The 27,622-nt window shown below is 35.8% G+C and overlaps 1 protein-coding gene across 32 annotated transcripts in view; it reads right to left on the minus strand.

Moving 5' to 3' along the window:
- SLC4A10 (solute carrier family 4 member 10) overlaps positions 1-27,622 on the minus strand; it is a 422,038-nt gene that overhangs the window by 301,688 nt on the left and 92,728 nt on the right. For 16 of the 32 annotated variants that reach the window (XM_078327544.1, XM_078327548.1, XM_035304690.3 and 13 more), the window contains exon 2: positions 12,304-12,439. The exons of the other annotated variants lie outside the window; for them this stretch is intronic. In XM_078327544.1, coding sequence (XP_078183670.1) covers positions 12,304-12,384 — 81 coding nt within the window. In that variant the 5' untranslated portion in view covers positions 12,385-12,439. The remainder of the gene's footprint in view (positions 1-12,303; positions 12,440-27,622) is intronic. 32 annotated transcript variants of the gene reach the window in all.

Consider the following 27,622-nt stretch of genomic DNA (forward strand, 5'->3'; position numbering starts at 1 on the left):
CTGGAGAGGATGTGAAGAAAAAGGAACACTTTTACACTGTTGGTGGGAGTGTAAATTAGTTCAACCATTGTGGAAGACAGTGTGGCAATTCCTCAAGGCCTTAGAAATAGAAATTCCATTTGACCCAACAATCCCATTACTGGGTATATATCCAAAGGACTATAAATCTTTCTACTATAAGGACACATGCACACGAATGTTCATTGCAGCACTGTTTACAATAGCAAAGACCTGGAATCAACCAAAATGTCCATCGATGATAGAATGGATTGGGAAAATGTGGCACATATACGCTATGGAATATTATGCAGCAATCAGAAATGATGAGTTTGTATCATTTGTAGGGACATGGGTGAATCTGGAGAACATCATTCTCAGCAAACTGACACAAGAACAGAAAATGAAACACCGCATATTCTCACTCATAGGTGGGTGACTAAAAATGAGAACACATGGACACTGGGAGGGGAGTATTAAACACTGGGGGAAAAGGGGAGGGCCAGAGGGAGGGGGAGATGGGGAGGGATAGCCTGGGGAGAAATGCCAAATGTGGGTGAAGGGGAGAAAGGAAGCAAAACACACTGCCATGTGTTTACCTATGCAACTGTCTTGCATGTTCTGCACGTGTACCCCCAAACCTAAAATGCAATAAAAAAATTAAAAAACAGAAAAGAAAAGAGAGAATAACCAAATAGATGCAATAAAAAATGATAAAGGGGAAATCACCACAGATTCCAAAGAAATTCAAACCATCATTAGAGAACATTAAAAACAACTCTATGCATATAAACTAGTAAACCTGTAAGATATGGATAAATTCCTGGACACTTGTGTCCTCCCAAGCCTAAACCAGGAAGTCAAAACTATGAATACACCAATAACAAGGTCTGAAGTTAAGGCAGCAATTAAGAGCCTACCACACAAAAAAAGCACAGGTCCAGATGGGTTCACAGTCGAATTCTACAAGACACACAAAGAGGAACTGTTACCATTCTTTCTGAAACTATTCCATATACTCTAAAAAGAAGGAATCCTTTCCAAATCATTTTATGAGACCAACATTATCCTGATACCAAAACCCAGCAGAGACTCAACAAGAAAAGAAAACTTCAGGACAAAATCCATGATGAACATAGACACAAAAATCTTCAATAAAATACTGGCAAGCCAACTGCAACAGCACATCAAAAAGCTTAGCCACCATGATCAAGTAGAATTCATCTCAAGAATGCAAGGCTGGTTCAACATACGCAAGTCTATAAACGTAATTCACCACATAAACAGAAACAAAAATAAAAACCACATGATTATCTCAATTGACGCAGAGAAGACCTTTGACAAAATTCAACAGCCCTTCATGCTAAAAACCCTCAATAAACTCAGTATTGATGGAACGTATCTCAAAATAGTAAAAGCTATTTATGACAAAGCAGCAGCCAATATCATACTGAATGGGCAAAACCTGGAGGCATTCCCTTTGAAATCTGGCACTAGACAAAGATGCCCTCTCTCACCACTCCTATTCAATATAGTCCTGGAAGTTCTAGCCAGAGCCATCAGGCAAGAAAAAGAAACAAAGTGTATTCAAATAGGAAAGGTGGAAGCCAAATTGTCTCTATTTACAGACGACATGATAGTATATCTAGAAGACCCATCATCTCAGCCCAAAAATTCCTGAAACTGATAAGAAACCTAAGCAAAGTCTCAGGATACAAAATCAATATGCAAAAATCACAAGCATTCCTATACACAAATAATGGACTGAAAGAGAGCCAAATCAAGAATGAACTGCCATTCACAATTGCTACAAAAACAATAAAATACCTAGGAATACCACTTACAAGGAACGTAAGGGACCTCTTCAAGAAAAACTACAAGCCACTGCCCAACGAAATAAGAGAGGACACAAACAGATGGAGAAACATTCCATGTTCATGGTTAGGAAGAATCAATATTGTGAAAATGGCTATACTGCCCAAAGTAATTTACAGAATTGATGCTATCCCCATTAAGCTACCATTGACTTTCTTCACAGAACTGGAAAAAACCACCATGAACTTCATATGGAACCAAAAGAGAGCCCGCATAGCCAAGTCAATTCTAAGCAAAAAGAACACAGCAGGAAGCATCACACTACTTGACTTCAAACTATACTACAAGGCTACAGTACTCAAAACAGCATGGTACAGGTACCAAAAGAGATATATAGACCAATGGAACAGAACAGAGGCATTGGAGGCAACACAACGTATCTACAGCTATACAATCTTTGATAAACCTGACAAAAACAAGTAATGGGGAAAGGATTCCCTGTTTAATAAATGGTGTTGGGAAAACTGGCTAGCCATGTGCAGAAAGCAGAAACTGGACCCCATCCTGACACCTTATACTAAAATTAACTCCAGATGGATTAAAGACTTAAACATAAGACTTAACACCATTAAAACCCTAGACGAAAATCGAGGCAAAACCATTCAGGACATAGAGGTAGGCAATGACTTCATGACCAAAACACCAAAAGCATTGGCAACAAAAGCCGAAATAGACAAATGGGACCTAATCAAACTCCACAGCGTCTGCATGGCAAAAGACACAGTAATTAGAGTGAATCAGCAACCAACAGAATGGGAAAAAAATTTTTACAGTTTACCCATCTTACAAAGGGCTAATATCCAGAATTTACAAAGAACTGAAACATATTTACAGGAAAAAAAAAAACAAAAACAAGCCCATTCAAAAATGGGCAAAGGATATGAACAGACACTTTACAAAAGAAGACATACATGAGGCCAACAAACATATGTATAAATGCTCATCATCGCTGGTCATCAGAGAAATGCAAATCAAAACTACATTGAGATACCATCTCACGCCAGTTAGAATGGTGACGATTAAAAAATCTGGAGACAACAGATGCTGGAGAGGATGTGGAGAAAAAGGAACACTTTTACACTGCTGGTGGGAGTGTAAACTAGTTCAACCATTGTGGAAGACAGTGTGGCAATTTTTCAACGACCTAGAAATAGAATTTCCATTTGACCCAGCAATCCCATTACTGGGTATATATCCAAATGACTATAAATTGTTCTACTATAGGGACATATGCACACGAATGTTCATTGCAGCACTGTTTGCAATAGCAAAGACCTGCAACCAACCCAAATGCCCATCGATGATAGACTGGACTGGGAAAATGTGGCACATATACACCATGGAATATTATGCAGCCATCAAAAATGATGAGTTCATTTCCTTTGTAGGGACATGAATGAATCTGGAGACCATCATTCTCAGTAAACTTACACAAGAGCAGAAAATGAAAAACTGCATGTTCTCACTCACAGGTGGGTGATGAACAATGAGAACACATGGACACAGGGAGGGGAGCACTATTGGGGAAGTAGGAGAGGGACAGCGGGGGGGGGGAGTTGGGGAGAGATAGCATGGGGAGAAATGCCAGATATGGGTGAAGGGGAGGAAAGCAGCAAATCACACAGCCCCACGTGTACCTATGCAACTATCTTGCATGTTCTTCACATGTACCCCTAAACCTAAAATGCAATTAAAAAAAAAGAAAGAGAGGAAGTCTAACTGTCTTTGTTTGCACCTGACATGTTCCTATTCCTAGAAAACCCCATCATATCTGTCCAAAAGCTTCTTAATCAGGTACACAACTTCAGCAAAATCTCAGGATACAAAATCAACATGCAAACATCACAAGCATTTCTATATACCAACAACAGACAAGCAGAGAGCCAAACCATGAATGAACTCCCATTCATAATTGCTACAAAGAGAATAAAATACCTATGAATACAGCTAACAAGGAAAGTGAAAAACTTCTTCAAGGAAAACTACAAACCACCACTAAAGGAAATCAGACAGGAATCAAACAAATGGAAAAACAATCCATACTCATGTATAAGAACAATCAACTTCATGAAAATGACCATACTGCCCAAAGTAATTTATAGATTCAACCATACTCTTATTAAACTGACTTATTAAATTGACATTCTTCACAGAATTTGAAAAAACTATTATAAAATTAATAAGGAATCAAAAAAGAGCCCATATAGCCAAGACAATCTTAAGCAAAAAGAACAAATCTGGGGACAACACCCTACCCAACTTCGAACTATACTATGAAGCTACAGTAACCAAAACAGCATGATATTGGTACAAAAACAGACACATAGACCAATGGTACATAATAGAGGATTCAGAAACAAGACCACACACCTACAGCCTTCTGATCTTCAACAAACCTAACAAAAACTACAAAGAGGAAACTATTCCCTATTTAATAAATGGTGCAGAAAATTGAAAATGAACTTTTTCCTTACAGCTTACACAAAAATTGACTCAAGATCGATTAAAGACTTAAATATAAAACCCAAAACTATAAAACCCTAGAAGAAAATCTAGGCAATGCCATTAAGGACAAAGGCATGGGCAAAATTTTCATGACAGAAATATCAAAAGCAATTGCAACAAAAGCAAAAATTGACAAATGAGATCTAATTAAACTAAAGAGCTTCTATACAGCAAAAGAAACTATCATGAGAGAAAACAGACAACATACAGAATGACAGAAAAATTCTGCAATCCATCCATCTGACAAAGGTCTAGTATCCAGACTCTACAAGGAACTTAAACAAATTTACAAGAGAAAACCAAGCAACCTCGTTATGAAGTGTACAAAGGACATGAAAAGACACTTCTCAAAAGAAGATATTTATGCAGCTAAAAAATATATATTTAAATAAGTTTGGCATCACTGATCATTTAAGAAATGCAAATTAAAACCACAATAAGATATCATCTCATTCCAGTCAGAATGGTGATTATTAAAAAGTCAAGAAACAATGGTTGCTGGTGAGACTATAGAGAAACAGGAACACTTTTTACACTTTTGGTGAGAATGTAAATTAGTTCAAACATTGTGGAAGACAGTGTGGTGATTCCTCAAAGACCTAGAACCAGAAATACCATTTGACCCAGCAATCCCATTACATGGTATATACCCAAAGGAATATAAATCATTCTATTATAAAGATACATACATGCATATATTCATTGCAGCACTATTCACAATAGCAAAGACATGGAATCAACCTAAATGCCCATCAATGATAGACTGGATAAAGAAAATGTGGTACATATACACCCTGAAGTACTATGTGGTCATAGAAAGGAACAAGATCATGTCCTTTACAGGGATATGGATGGAGCTGGAAGCCATTATCCTTTCCCAACTAATGTAGTAACAGGAAACCAAATACTGCATATTCTCACTGGGAGCTGAATGATGAGAACACATGGACACTGGGAGGGGAAAAACACACACTGGGGTCTGTTGGGGTGTGTGTGAGGGGAGGAAGAGCATCAGGAAATATGGCTAATGCATGCTGGGCTTAATACCTAGGTGACAGGTTGAAAGGTGCAGCAAACGACCTTGGCACACATTTATTTATGTAAAAAACCTGCATATCCTATGCATGTACCCCAGAACTAAAAAGTCACAATTCTTCCATTAAGTCTTTCACAGTAGTTTCCGTTTACTTCATGTCTTTAGTCTCAATTTGGCATTTAGAATATGCTAATTTATACATAGTGATATAATTCAAGTGTTTATACTCTAAACAGTATGAAACAGTAGTTTAGAGCAACAGCTGTAGAGCTAACTTTCTAGTTTGAAACCCAACTTATCCTATTCTTTGCCAGCAATTTTGATCTTGAGAAAGCTACTGGATTTCTTTTTCAGTATATCATATATACTTAAGGTAGGACGTATATGTATGTATAGACACACATACATACTAAAATTGTGTATACATAGGATGTATAGCATGTATGTGTGTATATATGTATGAATACACACACACATATATATATACATATTTGTGGTTTTTACCTAGTTCAGTGGGAATAATTATAATAGCCAATGTTTATTAAGCTAGGCACTGTATCAAACACTCTAGTCACTGTTTGAAGTATTAATTCATTAATTTAATTGATTTTCATTACAACTCTAGAGAGAAGCATATCAGTGTCCTCATTTCACAGATGAAAACACTGAAGAAAAGAGAGATTAAGTAACTTTCCTAAAATAAAAATTGCCAGTAGATTAGAAGATGTGGGATCCTAACACAGATTCCAGCTCTAGAACCTTAGCTCCTCGCCACTGTGGTGTACAGTTTTACTCCATATTATACAGTAGCCTCAACTAATTCTTATGAGATTAAGTTGAATTTAAGGAAAAAAATGAGTAGGGATAATAGTATACATTTACATGCCTCACATCATAATATAGTTCATTTGAACCAGTCTCTGTTGCCTTTTAGAAAGAGGAGTCTCAGGGAGAAACATTGAATTATCCTTTATTCTCACTCATAGGCGGGTGATGAAAAATGAGAACACATGAACACAGGGAAGGGAGTACTAAACACTGGGGTCTATTGGGGGGATTAGGGGAGGGACAGCAGGAGGCGTGGAGCTGGGGAGGGATAGCCTGGGGAGAAATGCCAAATGTGCGTGAAGGGGAGGAAGGCAGCAAAACACACTGCCATGTGTGTACCTATGCAACTATCTTGCATGTTCTGCACATGTACCCCAAAACCTAAAATGCAATTTAAAAAAACTTATTATTCTTAATCTTCCTGTATTGCCATTTTTTAAAGTTTTGGGGTAAAGAGTCCTTTTTCTCTAAATGATTTTTATCTGCTTTTTGAGAAAGTAACTTGTGTGTAAATGTTTAAACATTTTAGAGCAACTCAAAGCCCAGTGATACCCAAGTTTTCTTTCAGCAATGGGAGTATGTTTCTGAAACAAGTACTAAAAATTTGTTGGGTTCCTACCAGGTGTATGGCTCTTACCTAGGCAATGTGAAGTCACAAAGATTAATAAGTTTGACTTCACAAGAACTTCTAGAAAATACGGCTTTCAAATAATGCAGATTTCTACAGGAAGAAACAGAGTATTCTCAGTTATATGAGTCTCTCATTGTTCTAAAAATAGAGTCAGATGAGCACCTGTGTCTGGTTTTATTTTAACTCTCACTGTAGAATTCCAGGAGTTTTACTTCTGACATACTTTTTATGGATGATTTATACTAAGTGAGGGTAATAGGTTCCAATTTTTTCACAATTACCATGTACTAATGACGTCTTCCTGCATCTGATACCAAAAGTCCATCCCAGCTGTCACATCTAAAGGAAATCTGCTCTTGGACAGTATCCAGCTTTTTTACTAATCTCAGGCAATACTATAATGCCTCCGGTGTATGGAGTAGAAGAAGGTGATATTAAAAGTATTTGTAAACATGGTTTACTTTATTATTTTTAAATGAACAAAGAACAAAGGTAAAATATTCAGTGACTTCAGTGATTCAAAATAGCAATTTTAATTTCCAATATTCCCTAAGACAAAGTCCTTTTTATCAACTATTCACCATAGTAACGTGAGTATTCATTGTATTAAAATGATCCCGCTAGATTGTCCTTGCTCTAGGAAATGTCAAAATCAAAGCCAAAGCTAAATCAGATTATGTACCAATAAAATGAAGTTTACATCAGGGACAAGCAGGAGGTCTCTTAGGATCTAAAATCTAGGACTTTTGAGTGCTTGTGGATAGACTGAGAAATGTTCTCATGTGCAATTTTGATAGAAAATTTTATTAAAATCCTTCAGTTTGTTTCTACCCCCTACCTTGTCTACTAACTACTAAATCTACTCAGGAATTTAATTTTCATTCTCAAAGTCTCAAGAGGGTTAGAGCTCTGAAAATGACTTCAAAATATAGGTACTGCTCTTTTGTTTTTTATTTTATTTTTTCCAGGAATAAGGACATTGGCAAACAAATGTTCTTAGTTTAGAAATCATAAGCTAGCATTCAACATTCTACACTTATCTGGTCTCAATAAACCTTTCCTGTGATAAGTCTAAATTATCCCACTAGGTTATAGCCAAATTGAACTATTCTATTATTTGCTTTCTGCCTCCCTACCTTTAATTAAGTTGCTTCCTCTGCCTGAAATGACCCTTTCTCCATCTTGGGCAGTCTTCAAGATCTACCTCATGGCATTCACTACTTTCCATAATCTGCTATAGTTACTTGTATTTTGTAGTTACAACCCATTACCTGTAACCTACTGAAGGCAGAGACCTGAAGAATTTTATATCCTTGCCCTGTAAGTTTTTTCTAGAACATTGTAGGGGTTTGTATATTTGTTTTTAAAAATTGCATTATTCTGAGATTCAACTGACCCTGTGCCAATTTGGGGGAACAGCAGCACACAGAGGAAATTTCTTCAGAGAAGAGAAGTGAAATTCAGAGATGTAACAAAATGCCGTATTTAAGCATGTAAATTTAATCCAAATATCATATTTCTCATTTGTACTTTGAAGTTTTGTGACAATTTTAAGCAGATAGATGCTTTTACATTAAATAATGACCAGCAATTCAAAATATTATGCTCTATCAAACGGGAACTTGAAGTGTTCTATTTCTATATATAGTATTTTATTTATAATATATTTTATTTAGTATTTCATCTAGAATTAAAATGCCAAGAAATAAAATTATTAAAAACACGTTGTGTTTAATTTTCAGTAAAATTTTTTGTCCTGGACATTTTTGATTACTGAGTATTATTAAACCAGTGCTATGTAAATTTCCCCATTATTTTCTTTAAGCCTTTATTTTTACCCCTTAATTTTAGTATTAAAAAATATCCAAAAAAGACCTTAAGTTGCCATTAAATTTTCCCCAAATTCTAGTAATCTTTCAGTCATGAAAAAAGTAGATGGTATAATATAGAGAAGCAAAGAATCTATACACATAGAATTCTAAGATTTTGAATCAGCCTAGTAGGCAGATGCAAAGTTTAAACACAAAATCTTTCATCAAGTCACAATTCTTATTGTCAGTAAGTGTTAGAACTGAAATGAATACAGCATGTTGTTCTTTGTTTGCATTTTTATAATTATATTTCAGTGTAGCATATGTTTCTTATTTGATAAAGAGAATGAGGGAGAGGGAACAAAACTAAATTGCTTGATGACTGTCACAAAATCTTGCCAATAGCCCATCCAACTTTTTGGAATGTCTATAACAACGTCTGTTGACAATAATATGTTTGCTATACGTCAGGTACTCTTATAAGTGTTTCATATATATTAACTCACTTAATGTTTACCACAACTCTTTGAAGTAGGTGCAACTATTATCCCTATAATAGTGGGATATAAACAAGCCAAGATTATACAGCTGGTAAGTAGTATAGCTAAGATTTGCACCCAGAGAACATGGCAGTCTAGACACTGAACCATCGTACTAGCCCCTTACTGCAGCTAGCCATTACAAACGAGAAGAATTTGCAAATCAACTTTCTATTGCTCGAACACAAGGAAACGGGCCGTTTGGAGGCACTATCAGGCAGTGTGTTCCAGTTTGGGATTCTAGGGAAACAAGGGCTTTGCATCTGCCCTACCCACCTTCCTGCAACTGTCAGCAAGCAAGCATATTGGAATGAAAGGGAAGAAAGTAAGGCCTGACTGTTCACAAAGCAGCAGCTTAAATCCACTTCCACATTAGTTAGTCCCAATCTGCTTTCTCAGAGCCTGAGGTAAGTCCTATTCCTCCATTTTATTCAAGGGAGTCTCCAAATGACCTAGTTAGTATCAGACACTTCCACACTTGCTACTCTTTATTTCCAAGTTTTATTCCTATGAAGACAAAACCCCTTCTGTAAGACTTAATTACCCATACTGAGCCTGGAATTAGACAAGATTGGTCACGTCTCTATTTTGAGCTGATACTTCTGCCCCCTGCCAGCACACTAGGTCCACCTTCAGTCTCATGCTGACAATGATGGCTTATATAACACACAATGCTATTTTACTTTGCATGTTGTATAAAACCCTATGCAAGGAATTATGCAGTTTATAAATCCCTATACAAGGAATTATGCATTCTAAAAGTCTTTAAAGCAATTTTCACTAAAGTTATGGGATGCATAATTATACAGTTTGACCTAAACCTTCATTTATCTAATATCAAGGAATTTACATGAGGAAAAAAAGGTTACATGTAACTCATTCTAAGATTCATCAGCTTATAGATTAAGTTGAAACTGACTGTAGCATACTACCTATTAAAAGTCAATTCAAAATATGAACACAACTTATTGTATAGGTTTTCTAATCTCCTTGAAAGCAGAAAATGACTTTTTCTTTTTTGCATTCCTCATAACACCAAATATATACAGTATCATGCAATGATCAGCCTTTATGATGCTTACTGAATTGAAGAATTACTCAAATAGTTGTTTATAGACAGCTTACCTTTAAAAACCTTATGATGTATAATAAAATGCATGTAAAATAGTATAAACAAAGGCAACCTTTGTAAGAAAAATGTCCAATCATTACTGGGCAAGTTTACAATCAGTTTTACCATTCTAAAGGTCAAGATTATCTTGCCATGCAGAAAGAAAGCCTGACATTGCATTTAACCAACTTTCTAACCAGTCTTTTCTTTTTAATGTAGTATATTTTGAAATAGAACAGAGAAAATTTCTGTGATTTGTGACAGAAATGACAATTTTAAAATAGTAATTTTTCCACCTTACAAAATTATTCAAAGATCCTCATTTAAGTGCCACTAAAGGAAAGTAAAAAAAAAAAAAAATCTTTACAGTCTGGTTTTCTTGAAAGGTCAGGAATACAGTGAAAAATAGCAGAATGCTGTGAAACCAATACCAAGAAGAATCCCAAAGCAGTGCCAAGAAACAGAATGTACTCATAATGACTAATACATCCAAATACTGGAAATAAATTCTAACAGATTAGACAGGTTTTGTTGCAACTAAAAGGTATATTCAAATCATTTCAAAATTAATCAAGCTTAAGAATATGGCAATCTTCCCTACTAATAAGAATATAAGCTGGCTAAGTAGACTGAATAACATATAAATTATAGTTAATATCAGTAGGCAGAATATGTTTTTAATTAAAAAGGAGAAACCCCTTAACTGAATCAATTCATTGTTTCATTAAATATATTAAATAGATATTAAATGTATTCCTTAAATATATTCATTTTTTTAATCTGTGTCATTTAACCCTGATGAGGCATTAAATTACAACCAGACTATAGAATCATGAAGACAAAACCATCTTTCTGTTGACAACTGCTGCAACATGTTTATCTCTCTTTTATCATTTAATGTGGAATACCTGAAAAGTTCTCTAACATTGATGCAGAAGTATGTACACTATTTTAAAAAATGAAATATATTTCCTTCAAAATCTGAATGTCAAATATAAGTAGTTTCTTACTCAGGTATATAATTCTGAGGATATGCTATAACAAATCAAAGTTAAATGCATTATATGTAACTTGTTGGGTGAAAATAGTCTAAAATAAATGACAGAGTTTTGGGACAAAACGGACATAAAATCCAAATCATTTGCATGTTTAATATAGTCAAGTATTTTCAGTCTGAAAATGAAAGTAAGCAAAGGAAGAAGCTCTCTGGGTCAAAAAATCTTCAACAAGCTTAAATGTCACAAGCTTTCTTTATGAAAACAGATTTATAGTCTGCTTTCATCTATGAACAATGCGTTAGTGTATATCTACCTTAAAAGCACCAAGAGCATCAGTATTTCAATAGATCTGAGAAATTATTAAACCAATGTCTTTAAAACAGTTCAGATAATGCAATATAAATTTCAGGAAATTAGTTTATAGGTCAGATGCTGATAAAGATGATTCTATTCATCAAACTTTCATTGCTATGTAGCACACTACAATGGTAGCGGCGTCAGTTTCTATGCTTAAGAAATTCTAAATAATAAAGATATTTGTAATATATTGCTATCTATAAGCAGCTAGCTATGATGTATCCTTATCAGTTTGATCAATTTATACTATTTTTATCACTTGAAGTAAAATATAAAGATCAACTCTATTCAGACTTAATCTGTAAAAATCTGAAGCTCCTCAAACCTTGCTTTTTATCACATTCAAAGAATCTCTTGCTTTAGCCCCCTCTACCACACAAGAAGCTAAAGTAAACACAAATTCAAACACATACACACACGCACACAGGCACACACATGCACACACATTTCTATTAATCATATTGTTTAGCTGCTGTTAATCTTACTTGTTCAAATATCCTAAGGAAAGTCTGACAGTAAACAATTACATTAATGAACATATTTTCAATAAGTAAGAACCAGAAAAAGCAAGCACCCTACGTTCCAATAGTATCATCATAATGCATGAGGCCATACCTGATGACTTAGAGATTGAAAATGCTCACAGGTTCCAGACTGCATGACCTTTCTATTTCCAGAAACCCCTAAAGACTGCATTTCCTGTCTTACAAAAGATAATCACAGCCATCTCTATGTCTCAGCATCTTCAGTGCTAGTGAAAAAAATATCAAACAGCAGATCTGTCCATCAGTATCTGTTTAAGCCATCATCAAGATATCAAATCACATATACTGTTTATTGTCTCCCCTGTGCAGTTACAAACACCCCATACTAAGAGAGACTGACACAGTTGTATTTGCTGATGCTGCTAATGCTGTCTGAAAACAGTAAGCTTACTGCTTAGAGCAATTCTGCATCATCCAAACAGCTCATGAGCCACATCCTTCAGATTTCCCATTTCTGCTACTATGAATATTTCATTTGCCAAGTATAGTCAAATTTTTTCAGTCCGTTAAAAATAAGCAGTTTTCCATTTAATTAAGTATCCAATGTGTCTGTTGCAAATACCATGCAAAAATGTCAACTCTTAATTATTAGGCAGCTTTTGCTAGATGTGACTAAGCTTTAAGCTTTATGATTTACCAAGCAAAATTATACTCTCTTAAAGGAATCTTTCCTCCAAACTCTGGATATCATCACTTATCCAAGCCATCAAAATGATGAGTGCCTAAAAAGGATTTTTATTTTGGCAATCTTTGATAATTGTGTACAATAGTAAATAGTTAAATATATATTCACCTTTTAATTTTCAGGGATTTCATTTATGTTTCAAATTCTTTATACCAACATACATTTTATATTTTTATTTAGTATATTCTTCTAAACAGTTAACATGCAAAGGATAATATGCTATTATCAAATTCTAAGGCTGCATGGTTAAGTCTAGTAAAGAAACCTATGTAAGTTACTGGCATTTTTATTATAAATTTTCACTGTGTTTTATTTATCAAAGTTTGAGTAATGTTTTCTTTTACCATAACATAGCAGAATCAGGAAACTTTAAGATTGATAAAGTATTTTCATAATAGAAAATCAGTGTCTCAAAAATTATAATTGGAAATGCTTTCACTTTATCATGTGCCAAAATGTTGTGTTTTAGAGATAAAGAAAACACAAATTAAAAAAAAAAGACTAAGATTAGAGTTAATTCAACTACATTCAAAATTAAGACACCAAGTACAACATATTACCTTGAAATAGCCCTCAAATTATCAACAGCCTGAATTCATTACTCTGTGAACACTTTATTTATCTACCTGTGAATAGTTTCTCTTCTTCCACTTACAACGTTTGATGGAGACTAGTCACAGTGAGTCTTAAAAAACTGGGCTGATCCAAATTATCCCTTTAGATAAACTACTGCCTCTAACTGCACAGGTTCCAGACACAGAGCTTGGTAGTTTGGCTGTATGTATACAACAACAATCTGAATGAAAAATCACATGTAAACAAATATTTCTATCTATGTAGTATTTACCATCTTATTATAATCAAAATAGATACTCATTCTTTAAGACTTCCTTACATAGTACCTTGAAATAGCCCTCAAATTATGAACAGCCTGATTTCATGACTCTGTGAACACTTTATCTACCTGTGAACAGTTTCTCTTCTCCCACTTACGACATTTGATGGAGACTCAATAAAGCCTTCCTAAGCTATACTGTCTCTCTTTCTATATTCAGTCTTTCCTGTAGAAAATATTGAATACCTTCTATGAGTCAGTTACTATATAGTTGCTAGGGACTCCGTAACAAACAACACAAAACCTGCCATCACAGAAAGCAGATAAATCAAACAAGTATATTTTGCTATAACTGAAGAATTAAAAGTTGATATGAAAGCAATAGCAAGGCATTATATCCAATCTAGGGATCTGAAAGAATTTCCCTAGGGAAGTACTGTTAAAACAGAAGATCCTGACCTAGTCACTGTCAAGGAATGGTAAATACAGCATGGATATAACGTGTAAGAACAGAGGGGAGAGATGAAAAGTGAGGGCCAGTCACGGTAAGCCTCAGGAGCCATTTAAAGTGTGAGCTTTACCCATAGGGAAATGGGAAACCATCAACATAATCAGGTTTAAATTATCCTGGCTACTCTATAGACAATCAATTGAGTAAAATAAAACCAGAGAAAGGGAGAAAAATTAGGAGGATGTTACATAACTTCAATCAGGGGATGATGGATGGCCTGAACTAAAGAAGTGGCAGTAGGAATGAAGAGAAATGAATACATTCCAGATACACATCTCAGTGAAAAAAAGATAGAATTTGGAGACTGAATATGAGAAAGGAGGGAAAGAGAAATGTCAAGCAAGGTTCGTTCCTAACCTCCTCTACTATTATGTATCGAAGTTATTAAATGAATCAATGATGAAAAATAAGAAAATTGAACTTTTCCTTCAGGTATGTTGTCATAGCATGAATACAAACATTGATATGTTTCTCATTCTCTGGGTGTTATCAGTTAGTATATGTAATCTTATTTTCTTCAGTGTTTTCTTGCAAACACAATTGATCTTTGCAATAAAAAACATGAAACCTCAGTGCAAGGCAGCTTTTAATCTCTCTATTATCTAGTTGATAAGATCTATTTAAACCAAAAAATTACTTAAAATCTATTACTTGACCCTCTTAATAGTAATTTAACATGATGAATTACTAAAAACTATAAGATACCTAGTTTTTAGAAGACCATTGCTCTAAAACAAATTATTTATTCATACAGTATACTACTCATACCAGTGTTACTAAGGTATAGTCATAATAGTAAAGCAGAATACCTCTACACATTCCCTAGCCTTAACAAATATTTGATAAAAGAAATATGAGTAGCCAAAACCTAGCACACCACCACCCTTGGACTGAATGAAGAGAGAGCCGAAAGAGAGTATCTTAGTCCATTTGGGCTGCTATAACAAAATACCACAGTCTGGGCAGCATATCAATAACAAATATTTATTTCTCACAACTCTTGAGCCTGAGAAGTTTCACTATAACCTCACATGGCAGAAAAGGGAGAAAGGCAACTCTCTAGGGCCTCTTTTATAAGGGCACTAATTCCATTTTGAGGGCTCTGCCCTCATGGTCTAATCACCTCCCAAATGTCTCAATTAATGCCCTTGTACTGGTGATTACATTTTCAACATATGAACTTTGGAGGTGCAAAAACATTCACACCATGGCAGAGTAAAAAGCACACATTGAGGGTAACTATGTATTTAATGACTTGCTGCACATAAGAACATTTCAAATGATAAATGATCAGCATCTTAAAAAGAAGAACTTCTTTATTATAATTACTGCTTGTTTAGCAATATACTCATTTACAGATGAGAAAAACTAAATTCTAGAGAAGTTAAGTGACATATCCTAGATCAGTTAGTAGCAGAGCCAAGGTCAGATTCCAGCATTCCTGTTTCCTGGTTTTCCCCAATAAAAATCACTGTTTTTAATTATATTTTTGTGTAAACATACTATATCTTAGTAATTCAAATAACATCCATTTTAATATATTTTAGGTTGAGAAACAGTAAAAAGAAACTATTAGAATCAGAAGTTTTCTATATTAAATTTCTATATTATCATAAAGCATTTACCTTTTATTTGTATTCAAAAGCAATATGCTTCAAAGAATACCTAAGTAACTACAAGTAATTCATTTTGTTTTACACACTACTGCTTTAAAAAGTGTAAATTAGTTCAACTTCTCAAAATAACTTGGCAAAATGTATTGAATCTTAAAAATGTCTCTAAAGGCAATAGTACAGATTAGGATTTTTCCTCAAAGCTGTTTAGTGCTATATTATTTAGAAGAAGGCTGAGCGCAGTGGCTCACACCTGTAATCCCAGCACTTTGGGAGGCTGAGGCAGGCAGATCATCTGAGGTTAGGAGTTTGAGACCAGCCTCACTAACGTGATGAAACACTGTCTCTACTAAAAATACAAAAAATATATATATTACCGAGGTGTGGTGGCACGTGTCTGTAATCCCGGCCACTCAGGAGGCTGAGACAGGAGAATCAATTGAACCTGGGAGGTGGAAGTTGCAGTGAGCTGAGATCATGCCATTGCACTCCAGCCTGGGTGACAAGAGTGAAACTCCTTCTCAAAAAAAAAAAGAAGTAAAAAAATCGAAATAATGAGATAAAGATTAGATTATGGAATGCCAAAAGTGTAATGCCATGTAACCATTGAATATTATGATCAGAAGATGTTAATGACAAAGGAAAATATATAGCATAATAGCATATTAAGTGGAAAAAACAATATCCCAATATATTTTTTTAGGTACAATTGCAACTATGTAAAACAAATGCCAAAAAAAAAAGACCAAATGTCTGATTTTTTAAAGATCATTCCCAATATGACTCATCTTTTAAATATATACCTGTAGACTTCATGTTTTTCATAAAAATAGGAACTAGTTTTTTGGAATATTTCAATAGTTCAACAAATACCACTGTTTCACATGTGCTTCCTCTTTTCACTAAATTTTTGCTTCAGTTTTTCTAATGTTGTACTATATTTCTAGTCTAATATCATGAAAATATTCAAATCTACTTTCATCAACTATCTAAACTTTAAAAAAATCATTCCTTATGTGCCTTCATATTATTTATTATGTGTGTGTGTGATTGATTGTTTCCTTTCACACTTCATTTATACTGGGATAAAGCTGGTACAGACTGTTTTTGACAAATTAACTCGCACAACAATCTTAGTGCTATATGAAAAAATGGAAAAAACTGTATGGCATAACTTCGTGACACTATTTGTCTAATTAATCATTGCTAGTTAGAGTTGACTTAAGCGATTTTCACTAACAGCAGGACAATGGAAAGCACTGGGAATACTGCAGAGTACCTACTTCTCTTTTTCTGAGAAGTGATGATACTATTTTCACATTTACAAGGAATATGATCGAATTCGGGGGCATACATATCTATACTGCACAGCAAAGCTATTAGGAAAGAACATCTTATAGAGGGAGCTGACCATTGCTATTGAAATCCTAATTATTATGGCAAATAATCAGCACTGGTTGTTGGGGTAGATGTTGTGGGGTGAACAACACAAAGGGTCAGTTCAGACGAAGTTTAGATGAAGTGTTTGTGCCTCAAATAAAACACTTTTGCTTGTCTAAAATGGTAAAGATATGGTACCTTTTCAATATGCAAATGATGGTAGCAAATTTTAATAATACACCATTTCTTCTTTTACTCCAGTTATTAATAGATTCATTTTTTTCTAATTTCATCATCATCAGTAAAACTGTATAGTAGATCACACAATAGAGGAAAATAAGAGATGCAATAATTTTCTAGGTAATACTGACTTTGTATATGGCTAACTTTTTATACCAGTTACAAAAGTACTTCATGTCTATACAGACAGAAAAAAACAAAAAGATCAAAAAGATGGGGAGATTCACTCATAAAATTTCATTATACAGAGATAACCATTATTGATATTTTACTTTTAGTATTTTAAATAATATATGCTAAAATGATAGTAAACTATTCTTTACCAAGTATTATATTATGAACATTTTCTTACATCAATAAGTACTTTTCTACAACATAATGTTTAATGGCTAACTCGTATTCTATCAAATAGAGGTACCATACTTCATTGAACCAATCTCCTATTCCTACATTTTTCCGTTTTTTCCATTTTTCAGTATTATAAATAATAGCGTAATAACATCTCTGTGTACAAAGCCTTCCATGTATCTTCTGTTTTCTTAGAATAAACCCTAATAAGTAAACCTACTGGATCAAAGGATATAAATGTTTTTGAGGCTTTGGGTAAAAACTATTAAATTGCCCTCCAGAAGGGTTATATCTATTTATATCATCCAATAGAAATATCTTGTTTACTCATTGTCTTGCCAAAACTGTGTTATCACACAGTCTCTACGTAGAATAATACTTTTAAAAAGTTAATATGAAAATGGAAAAGGAAAGGTAGGTGTGCATTAACACCAAAGTTTAAATTAAGAATAATTAAACCAAATAGAGTTATCTTTGTAGGTTTTCTAATAGTAACAACATAAACTTAGGATAAATACAGCTTCCTTGTTTCTGTGCTTATAGACAAAGATACACTGCTGATTCATAGAGAACATACCTAGGATTGTAAAGCAAAACAATTCTTTGAATAGGAGTTACTAAGCGATGGCAAAGCAGACTAATTGAAAACCAACGCTATGATAAATATAGACACAGACTTTATTTTTTCTCTGTGACATCTACAGAATGAGTGGACCTAGAAAGAGGGAGTCGTTTTCCCAGAGCAAGCTATTTTACTCATTGAAACAGAAAAGATTTTTGTAGCCTTAAGAAACCTTTCAAATGACTATCAGATATATCTTCAGCCAAGTAATCACTCGGGAGAACCAACAAGCCACCAATAAGTCTCCAAAATACAATATTTTCTTAATTTGTTAACTTATCCTCTCCAAGCACTACTCCAGTGCTAAGTAAATGATACTAAAATATAAATAAAAATTTGCCACGTATTTAATCTTTTTTAATCATTACTATTTTATTATAAATTACACATTGTAATAGGTCACTGTAATAACAATATTATAATTGACAGGAGTGTGAGCCGCCATCTGCTGGAGCAGCTGTAACTGCAAGAGCTGGACAAGGTAAACAACTCTGTAGAAACTGCTGCTGCTGTTGGAAAGATCCATATTTACCCAAGTGAGTTCAGAAGTGTGTTGGAGGTGTGCAAAAACTTATGTAGAATGCTTTTATGTTAATTTATAGTTGGTAATTTGGGATATGACTTAGGGTGTAATAATTTTATTTCGTTTTAATTTTAAGGGGATATGTTAAGTTAGGATATCACATCTGTTGAGATTAAATATAAAATTCTTTTTAATCTTTTAAAATTTAAGTAATTTCATCAATATTTTGTAAATATTTCCTACTTTCAGATCATAATCTCTTGAAATATCTGTTATTATTTAAATCCTTACCTTTTTATGTTTTCTTTTTGAAAAATGTAATGGTTTCTATGAAACTGGAAGTTTCTTTAAAAATAACACTTATTTAAGAATAGAATAAAATGGGTCGGGCGCAGTGGCTCATGCCTGTAATCCCAGGACTTTGGGAGGCTGAGGCGGGTAGATCATGAGGTCAGGAGATCGAGACCATCCTGGTCAACATGGTGAAACCCCGTTTCTACTAAAAATACAAAAAATTAGCAGGGAACAGTGGTGCGTGCCTGTAATCCTAGCTACTCAGGAGGCTGAGGCAGGAGAATTGTCTGAACCCAGGAGGTGGAGGTTGTGGTGAGCCGAGATCGTGCAATTGCACTCCAGGCAGGGTAACAAGAGTGAAACTCCATCTCAAAAAAAAAGAATAGAATAAAATAATTTAGAAATAAGAAAAATGAAAATTGAATTATTACTATATAATATTAACTATGTTTGAGGTTGTATAACCATATTGTTAATGAAGTCTTCACTATTACATCATTAAATGTAATATAAAATTTTAACAGTGATTATATTGAGTGATGACATAAAATATTCCTAAGTCTGGCATGAGAAAAAATATTCTGAGGTTGCAACAACTTTCATCTTTGTTCTTTTCTCTACTAGTATAGCTTGTAAGGGTTTTGTTGCAATATAGAATATGTTACTCTAAAAAATTTAACTTCAATTTGTGCACCCCCCGCCCAAGAATTATAACCTGCTTTGTAAAGGTAGAATGACATTTAGACCTTTGAAAGGAAATCTTTTTATAAATATTCACAAAGATCATGGATATTAAACAAGTCATAATAATTTTAGGTTTTCTGATTGGCATGGCTATATGGGAAGAATCCCCTCTACCTCCACATCATCCATAAGTAAGATTTTGGTTCATAGAAATATTAACCTTTTCTTTAATTTTGAAGCCTTCCTTCACTTTTGCAAAAAGTGAAAGTTCACATATGATTAAAATGAATTAGGCATATCATTGCAATAAACTCCTACTTTCATAACCAGTTTAAATTTTTCTTTTTTTCTTTTGTTTTTTTATTGCATTTTAGGTTTTGGGGTACATGTGCAGAACATGCAAGATAGCTGCATAGGTACACACGTGGCAGTCTGATTTGCTGTCTTCCTCCCCTTCACCCATATCTGGCATTTCTCCCATGCTATCCCTCCCCTGCTCCTGCCCCCTGCTGTCCCTCCCCTATTCCCCCCAATAGACCCCAGTGTGTAGTGCTCCCCTCCCTGTGTCCATGTGTTCTCATTGTTCATCACCCACCTATAAGTGAGAATATGCGGTATTTTATTTTCTGTTCTTGTGTCAGTTTGCTGAGAATGATGTTCTCCAGATTCATCCATGTCCCTACAAAGGACACAAACTCCTCGTTTTTGAGATTTCATTGTTTCAAAAACCCAATGAAATAATGATTCTTAAGTGAAATTTTCTGATAAACTTAGCTAGCATTAAAATGCAATCTTGGCTTATTTCACTTAACATAATGACCTCCAGTTTCATCCATGTTGTTGCAAATGACAAGATTTTATAAATAATATTCTAATATGTATGTATACTACATTTTCTTTATCTATTCATCTGTGATTGGACATTTAGGTTGATTCCATGTCTTGGCTATTGTGAAATGATTCAATAAACATGGGAATGCAGATATCTCTTCAATATACTGATTTCCTTTCTTTTGGATATATGCTCAGCAGTGGAATATGGTAGTTCTATTTTGAGAAATTTCCACACTATTTTCCACCGTGGCTGTACTACTTGTGTTTCTACTCACAGTGTACAAGTGTTACCCTTTCTCTGCATCCTGGCCAGCATCCATTATCTTTTGTCTTTTGGTATAGACATTTTAAATGGGGTGAGAGATGATATCTCATTGTGGTTTTGATGTGCATATCTCTGATGATTTCATGTTCATATGTGGGAGCTAAAAATGTGGATCTTATGGAGGTAGAGAATAGAATGATGGTTATGAGAAGCTAGGAAGAGTAAAAGAAAGGGAGATAATTGAAGTTGGTTAATGGGTACAAAAATAAATAGAAGGAGTAAGTTTTACTTATTCACTGTTATAGTAGGAAGATTACAGTCAACAATAACTTACTGCATATTTCAACCTAACTAGAAGAGAAGGACTGAAATGTTCTCAATGAAAAGAAATGCGATAGAGCCTGATTCAAGATGGCATGGTAAGAACAACTCAGGATGGCAGCTCTCAGTGAATGCTCAGAGGGTGAATCAAAGCTGCATTTCCAGATGGATCTTTGTTGCCCACAGAATGGGGAAATTCCCAGGTGTAGGAAAGACACGGAATGCAAGCACAGCCATGTTAGCTGTTGTTGCCACTTCAGCTGGTGCCACAGCGCAGCAGTACTCCACAACAATCCACACAAAACACACTGGCCCTGGTGCCCTGCTAAACTGGCTATCTGAGATTTGGGAGGGCAGTTTAGCATATCCATCTGATTAAATGGGACTTGGACAGTGAGCCAGACCAGGAGATTCCTGGGAAGTGGCATTTGAGCCAGTGCAGTGGCTCGCTGCACAAGAAACCACACAGATCCTGGTGCTCTAACAGCAAGCGACTGATACACCTGGGAGAGAGCCATCTGTTCAACTTTAAAAAAAAAAGGTGCTCTGAGGCAGGGAGCCAGGAGAGCAGGCTTGGTGGGTTTCACCCCCACAGGGACAAACAAAATGGCAATTTGAAATGCTCTGGGTGGAGAGTTTCACCGTGGGCACAGCTGAACCCAGGACAGTGCAGCTCGGTGGGGGAGGGGAGTTTGCCATTACCGAGGCAATCCGCCCCTACTAAGGTACACTCCCATTGCTGATGCAGCCTGCCGTTGCCAAGGCAACCCACCATAACAGAGAGACTCCGCTGCAGGGCAGAGCCAGTGGCAGCAGGGTGGAGACTGCAGCGGAGCCCGCGGCTGCAGGGCAGAGCCAAAAGCAACAGGGCTAACCCCACATCAGCAGGGCAGAGCCTCAGCAGGCAAATAGTGACTAGACTGCCTCCTTGCTGGATAGGATAGTGCAACGGACATGCATAAAGAAAGCCCCAACCCCCTGAGACAGAGCATCTAAGGAAAAAAAAGGGTTCTAAGAGTTCTGCTGCAGCAGATGTAAATGCACCTGCCTAACAGGCCTGAATGAACAATGGAGCTAACAGCTCAGCACTTGAGCTCCTATAAAGTACAGACTGTATCCTCAAGCAGTTCCCTGACCCCTGTACATCCAGAGTCACCTTAAAAAGGACTGATCAGACTGACATTAGGTGGGTGTCATTCTGGGACAAACATAGCAGAAGAAGAAACTGGTAGCATCCCTCACCGTTCTGCAGCTGCTACAGGTGTAACCCAGACAAGCAGGGCCTGAAGTGGATCTCAGCAGTTGTACAGCAGAGGGGCTAGACTGGTAGAAAAAAAACAAGTAACAGAAAGACCTCATCATCAACAATCTGGGCGTCCACTCAGAGACCCAATTGAAAAGACAGCAACTACTCAGACGACAGGTAGATAAATCCACAACAATGGGAAGAAACCAGCACAAAAAGGAGGAAAACACCTGAAATCAGAGCACCTCGCCTCCTACAAAGGACCAAAACTCCTCACCAGCAAGGGAACAAACCTGGACAGAGAATGACTCTGACAAAATGATGGAAACAGACTTCAGAAGGTGGGTAATGAGAAACTTCTGTGAGCTAAAAGAACATGTTCTAAATCAATGCAAAGAAACTAAGAACCTTGAAAAAAGATTGGAAAAAAGATTCGAGGAAATGATAACAAGAATTGATAACTTAGAGAGGAATATGAATGAATTGAAAGAGCTGAAAAACACAACATGAGAACTTTACAAAGCATGCATCAGTTTCAACAGCCGAATTGACCAAGCAGAAGAAAGAATATCAGAAGTCGAAGATCAACTAAATGAAATAAAATGAGAAACCAAGATTAGAGAAAAAAACACAAAAAGGAATGAACAAAGTCTCAAGAAATGTGGGACTATGTGAAGAGACCTAACCTACGTTTGATAGGTGTACCTGAATCTGACGAAGAGAATGAACCCAAGCTGGAAAATACTCTTCAGGATATTATCCAGGAAAATTTCCCCAACCTAGAAAGGCAGGCCAAAACTCAAATGCAGGAAATACAGAGAACACCACAAAGATATTCTGCAAGAAGGGCAACCCCAAGCACAAAATCGTCAGATTCACGAAGGTTGAAATGAAGGAGGAAATACTAAGGGAAGCCAGAGTGAAAAGTCGGGTCACCCACAAAGGAAAGCCCATCAGACTCACAGCAGATCTCTTGGCAGAAACTCTACGAGCAAGAAGAGAGTGGGGGCCAATATTCAACATCCTTAAAGAAAAGAACTTTCAAACGAGAATTACATATCCAGCCAAACTGAGCTTCGAAAGTGAAAGAAAAATAAAATCCTTTGTGAAAAAGCTAGTCCTCAGAGATTTTGTCACCACCATGTCTGCTTTACAAAAGCTCCTGAAAGAGCCACTACACATAGAAAGGAACAACCAATACCAGCCATTCCAAAAACACACTAAATGCTAAAGAGCATCAACAAAATAAAGAATCTTTCCCAACTAATGGGCAAAACAGCCAGCTAGCATCAAAATGGCAGTATCAGATTCAAACACAACAATATTTACCCTAAATGTAAACGGGCTAAAAGCACCAATCAAAAGACACACACTGGCAAATTGGATAAAAAACAAAACCCATCAGTGTGCTGTATCCAGGAAACCCATCACACATGCAAGGATATGCAAAGACTTAAAATAAAGGGATGGAGGAAGATATACCAAGCAAATGGAGAGCAAAAAAAAGCAGGAGTGGCAATTCTCTTCTCTGATAAAATAGACTTTAAAGCAACAAAGATCAAAAGAAACAAAGGTCATTACATAATGGTAAAAAAATCAATACAACAAGAAGAGCTAATGATCCTAAATATGTATGGACCCAATACAGGAGCACCCAGATACATAAGGCAAGTTCTTAATGACTTACAAAGAGACTTACACTCCTACACAATAATAGTGGGAGACTTTAACACTCCACTGTCAATATTAGACAGATCAACCAGACAGAAAATCAACAAGGATATCCAGGACTTGAACTCAGACCTGGAACAAGTAAACCTGATAGACATTTACAGAACTCTCCACCCCAAATCCACAGAATATACATTCTTCTCAGCACCACATTATGCCTACTCTAAAATTGACCACATAATTGGAAGTAAAGCACTCCTCAGCAAATGCAAAACAACTGAAATCATGAGAAAGTCTCTCAGACCATAGTGCAATCAAGTTAGAACTCAGAATTAAGAAACTAATGCAGAATCGCACAGCTTTATGGAAACGGAACAACTAGCTCTTGAATGTTGACTGGATAAACAATGAAATGAAAGCAGAAATAAAGAAGTTCTTCGAAACCAACGAGAATGAAGACACAACATATCAAAATCTCTGAAACACATTTAAAGCAATCTCTAGAGAAAAATATATAGCAATAAGTGCCCATATGAGAAGAGTGGAGAAATCAAAAATTGACACCCTATGGTCAAAATTGAAAGAGCTAGAGGAGGAAGATCAAAAAAACTCAAAACCTAGTAGAAGACAAGAAATAACTAAGATCAGAGCTGAACTGAAGGAGATAGAGACACGAAAAACATTTCAAAAAATCAATAAATCCAAGAGCTGGTTTTTTGAAAAGATCAACACAATAGAGAGACCACTAGCCAGATTGATAAAAAAGAAAAGAGAGAACAACTAAATAGATGCAATAAAAAACGATAAAGGGGGAAATCACCACAGATTTCACAGAAATTCAAACCATCATCAGAAAATATTACAAACAACTCTATGCACATAAACTAGTAAACCTGAAAGAAATGGATAAATTCCTGGAAACCTGTGTCCTCCCAAGCCTAAACCAGGAGGAAGCTGAAACTATGAATAGACAAATAGCAAGGTCTGAAGATGAGGCAGCAATTAAGAGCCTACCACACAAAAGAAAGCCCAGGTCCAGATGGGTTCACAGCCGAATTCTACCAGACACACAAAAAGGAGCTGGTACCATTCCTTCTGAAACTATTCCAAATAATCCAAAAAGAGGAAATTCTTTCCAAATCATTTTATGAGACCAACATCATCCTGTTACCAAAACCTGGCAAAGAACCAACAAGAAAAGGAAACTTGAGGCCCATATCCATGATGAACATAGATGCAAAAATCTTCAATAAAATACTGGCAAGCTGATTGCAACAGTAAATCAAAAAACTTATCCACCATGATCAAGTAGGATTCATCCCGGGAATGCAAGGCTGGTTTAACATACCCAAGTCTATAAACGTAATTCACCACATAAACAGAACCAAAAACAAAAACCACATGATTATCTCAATTGACACAGAGAAGGCATTTGACAAAATTCAACAGCCCTTTATGCTAAAAACCCTCAATAAACTCGGTATCGGTGGAATGTATCTCAAAGCAATAAAAGCTACTTATGACAGACTGACAGCCAATATCATACTGAATGGTCAAAAACTGGAAGCATTCCCTTTGAAATCTGGCACTAGACAAGGATGCCCTCTATCACCACTCCTATTCACTATAGTACTGGAAGTTCTAGCCAGAGCAATCAGGTAAGAAAAAGAAATAAAAAATATTCAAATAGGAAAGGTGGAAGCCTAATTGTCTCTATTTGCAGACAACATGATAGTATACCTAGAAGACCCCATCGCCTCAGCCCAAAAACTCCTGAAACTGATAAGCAACTTCAGCAAAGTCTCAGGATATAAAATCTATGTGCAAAAATCACAAGCATTCCTATACACCAATAACAGGCTTAAAGAGAGCCAAATCAAGAACGAACTGCCATTCACAATTGCTACAAAGAGAATAAAATACCTAGGAATACAACTCACAAGGAACGTAAGGGACCTCTTCAAGAAAAACTACAAACCACTGCTCAACGAAATAAGAGAGGACACAACCAGATAGAGAAACATTCCATGTTCATGGTTAGGAAGAATTAATATCGTGAAAATGGCTATACTGCCCAAAGTAATTTACAGAATCAACGCTATCCCCATCAAGCTACCATTGACTTTCTTCACAGAACTGGAAAAAACTACCATGAACTTCATATGGAACCAAAAGAGAGCCCGCGTAGCCAAGTCAATTCTAAGCAAAAAGAACACAGCGAGGGGTATCACACTACCGGATTTCAAACTATACTACAAGGCTACAGTAATCAAAACAGCATGGTACTGGTACCAAAACAGAGATATAGACCAATGGAACAAAACAGAGGCATTGGAGGCAACACAACATATCTACAACCATACAATTTTTGATAAACCTGACAAAAACAAGCAATGGGGAGAGGATTCCCTGTTTAATAAATGGTGTTGGGAAAACTGGCTAGCCATGTGCAGAAAGCAGAAACTGGACCCCTTCCTGACACCTTACACTAAAATTAACTCCAGATGGATTAAAGACTTAAACATAAGACCTAGCACCATGAAAACCCTAGAAGAAAATCTAGGCAAAACTATTCAGGACATAGGAGTAGGCAAGGACTTCATGAACAAAACACCAAAAGCATTGGCAACAAAAGCCAAAATAGACAAATGGGACCTAATCAAACTCCACAACTTCTGCACGGTAAAAGAAACAGTCACTAGAGTGAATTGGCAACCAACAGAATGGGAAAAAAATTTTTGCAGTTTACCCATCTGACAAAGGGCTGATATCCAGAATTTACAAAGAACTCAAACGGATTTATAAGAAAAAAACAAAGGAGCCCATTCAAAAATGGGTAAAGGATGTTAACAGACACTTTACAAAAGAAGACATACATGATGCAAACAAACATATGAGAAAATGCTCATCATCACTGGTTATTAGAGAGATGCAAATCAAAACCACATTCAGATACCATCTCACGCCAGTTAGAATGGCGATCATTAAAAAATCTGGAGACAACAGATGCTGGAGAGGATGTGGAGAAATAGGAACACTTTTATATGCTGGTGGGAGTGTAAATTAGTTCAACCATTGTGGAAGACAGTGTGGCGATTCCTCAAGGCCTTAGAAATAGAAATTCCATTTGACCCAGCAATCCCATTACTGGGTATATATCCAAAGGACTATAAATCGTTCTACTATAAGGACACATGCACACGAATGTTCATTGCAGCACTGTTTACAATAGCAAAGACCTGGAACCAACCCAAATGCCCATCGATGATAGAATGGATTGGGAAAATGTGGCACATATACACCATGGAATATTATGC

Source organism: Callithrix jacchus, chromosome 6 (genome assembly GCF_049354715.1).
Source record: "Callithrix jacchus isolate 240 chromosome 6, calJac240_pri, whole genome shotgun sequence".
NCBI classification, from domain to species: Eukaryota; Metazoa; Chordata; class Mammalia; order Primates; family Cebidae; genus Callithrix; species Callithrix jacchus.